The sequence below is a fragment of the Trichechus manatus genome, unplaced genomic scaffold (genome assembly GCF_000243295.1).
Source record: "Trichechus manatus latirostris isolate Lorelei unplaced genomic scaffold, TriManLat1.0 scaffold00026, whole genome shotgun sequence".
In the NCBI taxonomy this organism is placed as follows: domain Eukaryota; kingdom Metazoa; phylum Chordata; class Mammalia; order Sirenia; family Trichechidae; genus Trichechus; species Trichechus manatus.
Window position 1 is genome coordinate 10,196,221 of NW_004443962.1, and position 6,278 is coordinate 10,202,498.

Below are 6,278 nucleotides of genomic sequence, written 5' to 3' on the forward strand. Positions count from 1 at the left end.
TATCTTCACTTATCAAGCCTATTTTGTCTCTCAGTATAAAGGTTTATAATTTTCATATAGGTTCCAAACATTCCTTAAAGTATTATAAGATTTTTATAGCTATTATGAATAGTTTTGCCTATGTTAGTTTTCTAACTGGTTGTGATAGGTACATAGAGAAAAGCCATTTATTTTTCATATGTTTATTTTGTATCCAACCACTTATTAGTCTAGGTAGTTTTTTAGTTTATTCTTGTGAGTTTTCTAGATTGATAGGCATACGATTTTATAAGTAATGATAACTTTGTTTTCCTTCCTAATAACTATATATTTTTATTTCTGTTGGCATCCTTGAATGTAATATGTTTGTTAGTTTATTTTAGGAAGTATATAATCAACAGTAGATTTAAATTATTCTTGAATGTGCAGTTTTTTATCTTTTAGATGAATGTACCCTAATAAAGTTCTCCCACTCTCAGAGTCAGGTGACAAGTTGATAAAGTAGATGAGTTAGGATGACTCTGATGCACACCCTGCCCTCTCCCACTTCTCTGCCATTCTGAGGCTTTAGGAAAAAGAGGGGAAAGGGAAAATATGGTTGGGATGCTCTAATGTAGGGTAAGCAAAAATGGAGGGAAAAGATAAAATCTGTCCAAAGAAGAATGAGGTCACCTTTCTCCTCATCTTATTGATTCAACTAAAAGGACTCCAAGTAAATATATGCATGAATAATAAGAAGAACTAGTACCTGACTGTTTACTAAGCATCTGCTATATGTCAGGCACCATTCTAAATAATTTACATGCATTAGATCTTTACCCTTTCTTGAAAGAATTTCATGTTTTGCAAAGGAGGTCATAATCAATTTTTTAATACCAATTTACTTATGTGTATTTAAAATATTCTGCTAGTTGCAAATAATTTATTTCATCATTGTTTTAGAAGAACAGTGCTTATATAAATGAGTCACACTTATAATAACAAACCACTGTAGACACATAATAGATGTCTTGAAGCTCTCTCTCATCTCTGGAGGTCTATACCATTTCATAAGTGTCTATGGCACTTATAAGAATACCAGAACAGAACATATCATGCGGTGGGTATTTTTGGCCTGGCCCCCACCCTACAGTCACCTAATCACCTCGCCTAATAGTTAGACATGGTCTGGGGTCCTTATCCAAGACACTTAAATTCTAAGATTTTTTTGTTTTGTTTTGTTAGGGATTATCTCTCAGGAACTGAGAACAACGACTAAATTCTTTGGGTAAAGTTAATGTAAACCGCACGCCACCATAGCTTGTCTGGGAATTTCCTGCCTTCCAAAGCTTTTTTTTTTAAATTGTTGTAAAAACATGTATAATACATGTTATATATTGAATTATGTCCCCCAAAAATCTGTGCCAACCACAATCCCAGTATTGTATGATTGTCCGCCATTTGGTCATCTAATGTGATTTTCCTTTGTGTTATAAATCCTACCTCTATGATGTTAATGAGGCAGGATTAGAAGCAGTTATATTAATGAGGCAGGACTCAATCTACAAGATTAGGTTATGTCTTGAGTCAATCTTTTGAGATATAAAAGAGAGAAGCAAGCAGAGAGACGGGGCCCTCATACCACCAAGAAAGAAGAACCAGGAGAATAGCGTGTCCTTTGGACCTGGGGTCCCTGCTCTGAGAAGCTCCTAGACCAGTGGAAGATTGATAACAAGGACCTTTACCCAGAGCCAACAGAGAGAGAAAGCTTCCCCTGGAGCTGGCATCTGAATTTGGACTTCCAGCCTCCTAGACTGTGAGAGAATAAATTTCTGTTCGTTAAAGCCAAAAAAAAAAAAAACGAGAAATACCAACACATTTTGCATATAATTGTATAGTCCCTCACATTCTCTAATGCCTTATCTTTGTCTGAATATAGTCTAAGCTCAAGAGTATTGTCTGTTTCTTTTATGTCCCCACGCCTGAGCACAGTGCTGTTACAAATTAGGTATTTGATAAATGATTCCGAAATACATGAGTTAATGAATAAATGAACAGACTTTAAATTGCCATTGTCGTCTTAATGATTCTGAGGCATTGTAGATGATACATATGCAGTGTAAAGCCAGAGTTTTCAAAAGGCAGGGGTTTTTGTTCTTGTTTTTGTTTGCCTTTTTTATCTAAAGCTGAAATTCTCAAATTTTTTGGTCTCAGGACCCTGTTATACTCATAAAAAATGAGTACCTCCAATGAGATTTTGTTGATGTAGGTTATGTCTAGTGATACCATATTAGAAATTAAAAGTAAAACATTTTAAAACCCGAGAATATTCCAGTAGCCTTCAGAGCAGCAACGTCAGCCCATGTCATGTAGCTCTGGAAAACTCCACTGTATGGTTGTGAGAGAATGAGAGTGAAAAGGTCAGTAATGGCTTAGTATTTTTATGAAAATAGTTCTGAACTCACACACCCTGAAAGGTCTTAGAGAATTGATAATCTAAAGTACTCCACTGGATTACTAGTTTAGGCACAGTAGTTATTACTTTCGTATTTAATCATTAGTATTGTGAGGTGAGTGATTCTAACTATATAGCAAGTACAAAATATATAATTAATGTTAAACAATGGTTACCATTTTTTAAAATTGTTGAAATTGTCTTCCTTTAAAAAACATATTTGGAAACTGTGTTTAATATTCATTTAAAGTTGGGTTCTCTTCCATTGCAGTCCCTCAGTTTGAAACCACATGTAGTTACGTGGAAGCTACACTTGAAGAGTTTCTGAACTGGAACTGTGACCAGTCTCGTGGCTCTGGACCATTTAGGAATTATGATCATTCCCAGTTCTGGGCTTATGCCGACTATAAATATTTTGTCAGTCTTTTTGAAAACAAGACAGATGTTTTCCGGGTAAGTCAATGTGCTACTTTTAAACTTGGTAATAATTTGCTCTTGAGAGAAGATCACAAATTCGACTCTCCCTGGTACCTTTTTTACTTCCTTGCCTTTTTCTCTCATAAGTGATCACTACGAGTCTTGAGTGTTTTTCCCACTAAGCCAAAAGATTAGTGCTCACTCAAGAGAAGTATAATGTTTTGCTCCCATACATGAGCAGCCTTCTCACCAACGTTTTCCTGCTCATCAAACCTTCTATACTCCTTGCTTTGTCCTGAAACAGCATCTGACCTGATTTGGAGTATATAAAAAGCATAGGTTGTATATAAAACTTCATTTCCTCCTGACCTACATACGGGTTCTTGTTCTATCAGCAAGACACATAGAGGTACAGATTTGATTACAATAAGAAGCATTCCTAGGACTGATACCCAAGCCACTGCTGTCATCTCTCCCGGCTCTGGGGATTTAGTACAGCTGTTCTCTCTTGGTTCATGGCTGAGGCCGACAGTGCTGGGCTCCTGGTATTTGGGAGTGGAAGCCTCACAAACGTGTAAGAGTGACTTGCAGAAATAAGAATGTGGAAGTTCTTTGCCATGTGTTGACATAAGTGACAGCCGAGTTTGCACATACCAAATCCTCTTCTCTTGTGTTTTTTTACCTCAAACTGCCAGTTTATTTTGTGCAGTACTTTTATAAAACCCCCTGCTCTGGTTTCCGTGTGTGTCTTAGGCCTGAGGCAGGAATGGGAATGTTCCAAGAACTTGTTTGGATGACTCTGCCTGGCCCACAATGCAGCCAAGGCCCCAGGGTCCTTGGTCCTGCTCCTAATGCCTTCTGAAGAGAAGTATTTCACCATCACTGCAAGCTGTTCACCCCTTGCTCCTCTCCTCCTGCTTGTCACCACCTCCCGCTGCCTGGACTTGCCTCTCACATAGGCTGACATTCCTTTGACTCCTGAATAGTTTTCCATTCAGCCCGTATTTTTCTTTTGCATTTTAAGTCAAGTTGTAGATGCCAATGTTTACATAGTTATAATACAACTATCAATACTTTGTAGCTTTCCTTTATTAAATTTTTTGAATATTTATTTCAGTAATCAATTTTGCTTTTTATAAAAGAGGAAGATTACATTTCCTTTGCCTCATCATTGTTAGTTGATGATTTATTTTTATTGTAGCCATGAAAGAAATCCTTTGGTTTTTTAAAAACATTCAATAAATGCTTTCTAAATCCAAAATCTTTTAAATGATAATTTTGAGGTAGACTTATCCATTTTTCTTAAACCCTTAGTTGTGATTACGTTATAGATCTTCAACCCTAGAATTTGTAGATTTCATAGTTAATTTTTAGAGAATGTTACTATATTTCTCATAATCTTCCCTGTATATTAGAATAAAAACTTAAACGAAACCTATTGCTGTCAAGTCGATTCCAACTTATAGCGACCCTCTAGGACAGAGTAGAACTGCCCCCGTAGGGTTTCCAAGGAATGGCTGGTGGATTCGAACTGCTGACCTCTTGGTTAACATCCGTAGCTCTTAACCTCCGTACCACCAGGGCTCTGTGTAGTCTATTAAACAGTTTTTTACCTGAAATACAGAGTTAAAAAGTGTATTAGAATAGTACCTTTTTACTCCATATTTCAGGTGAAAAATTGTATAATAGAAATATTTATCAACTACTTACACTTGTGACTTTTCTAAATGTCTTGACACCAGCAGTTTTACTTATCATTACTTTTGTACCTTTAGTGCAATGAAATAGGAAAATAACATCTTAGAAGTATTATGAAAAGAATTTTGACAGCTCGGCTGCTAACCAAAAGGTTGGCAGTTTGAATCCACCAGCCACCCTTGGAAACCCTGTGGGGTAGTTCTACTCTGTCCTATAGGGTCGCTATGAGTTGGAATCGACTCATTGGCAACGGGTTTGGTTTGGTTTGGCTGATCCTCTGCAAGGGCCTTAGAGACTCCCTCAGGAGATCTGCAGGTCTGCTTTGAGAACTTCTGGTCTGTGCTGTTGTTGTGTGCCGTCAGGTTAATTCTGACTCTTAGCAACCCTGTTGGACAGTGTAGAACTGCCCCATAGGGTTTCCTAAGCGGTGATCATTACAGGAGCAGATTGCCAGGTCTTTCTCCCGTAGAGCCGCCGGTGGGTTCAAACCAGTGTCCTTCAGTTTGCAGCCGAGCCCTAAACCGCTGCACCACCAGGGCTCCACTTATCACTTGTGAAATTACATACTCTTTATTCCTCCAGTTCTGACTCTTCCTTTAATTAATTCTGAAACAGTTTCTTATGGAAATACATTTCACGTCATGCTCCAGATTAAATATTGAAATATGTAAGCCATGTTCACAAACATTTCATGACTTAAAGTTGTATAAGGATAGCATTTAAGACCCTCCCCAACATGACTGACCTTACCTGTCTCTGCTTCAGAAACCCCAGTCCAGGCTTCTCACCAGGTCTGGGACATGTCATGTCCTCTCTCACACTTTGGCCTCTGCTCATGCCCTTCCCCATTTCTGCTTATTAAAATTCTACTTTTTAGGGCAGGCCTGAGATTCAGCTTTGGCCACGAAGCCGTCTCAGCCACTCATATCCACGTCAGTCCATCCCCTGCCTGTGTCCTTATACCTTTATTTGGATTGTTATTTAAATGTTCATGACATAGAATGCATATGTCTTGTTCTTCTAACAATATTGTAAGCTCTTTGGGAACAGGGACTATGTTTTATAATTTTTTTTCCCAAAAACTGCTAGCATAGTACTGGATACATAGTAGGTATTTGAATGATTTACATAAATGTATTTTTTTCCTGGTCTTACCATTTTTTGTTTTGATATTTCTTTGGTCTTAGGGGTCTTCAGGGAATATTTTAACATAAAGCCCTAGCTTCACCCTTGTTACATTTTCTGTGACTTTTAGTTAAGTGTAGCGTTTGACAATCTTGATAAGAATTTCTTAGCTCTCTTCAGCCTTCTGCTAGTTTTGTAAGTTTACTTATAACCTCTACTTGAAGTTACCATCTATTAACCTTTTTCTTCCACAAATTAAATTCATCCAGGCTACCTAGCATGTGGTTAATGAAAAGTGAATTTAATGATTAAACCCACTGCTAGACTCTTCAGATGCTTCTGGCATTAGTACTCTTCCCCTATTCTGCCACTTTCTGCTTAAGTACATCACTGATAAACATAGAATACATATATATTGATAAATATACTGCTAAATATACTGATATGATTGGAAAGCATCATGTAGAGTTAAGGTAGCCTAAAGTTATGATTTATGATAATTGATTTGCATGTGTGATACGTGGAATTAGTCTCGTTATTTTTTATTTATACATCATATCATTGACTGAGTAAAGCGTTTATTTTGAACATTTTTTTCTCTGCTTCCCAAGGAATGTAGGGAATT

At 37.2% G+C, this 6,278-nt stretch overlaps 1 protein-coding gene across 3 annotated transcripts in view; it reads left to right on the forward strand.

Moving 5' to 3' along the window:
- HSPBAP1 (HSPB1 associated protein 1) overlaps nucleotides 1–6,278 on the forward strand; it is a 69,904-nt gene that overhangs the window by 31,181 nt on the left and 32,445 nt on the right. For all 3 annotated transcript variants that reach the window (XM_004373626.2, XM_023728801.1, XM_023728803.1), the window contains one exon: nucleotides 2,685–2,866. In XM_004373626.2, the coding sequence (XP_004373683.2) occupies nucleotides 2,685–2,866 (182 nt within the window). The remainder of the gene's footprint in view (nucleotides 1–2,684; nucleotides 2,867–6,278) is intronic.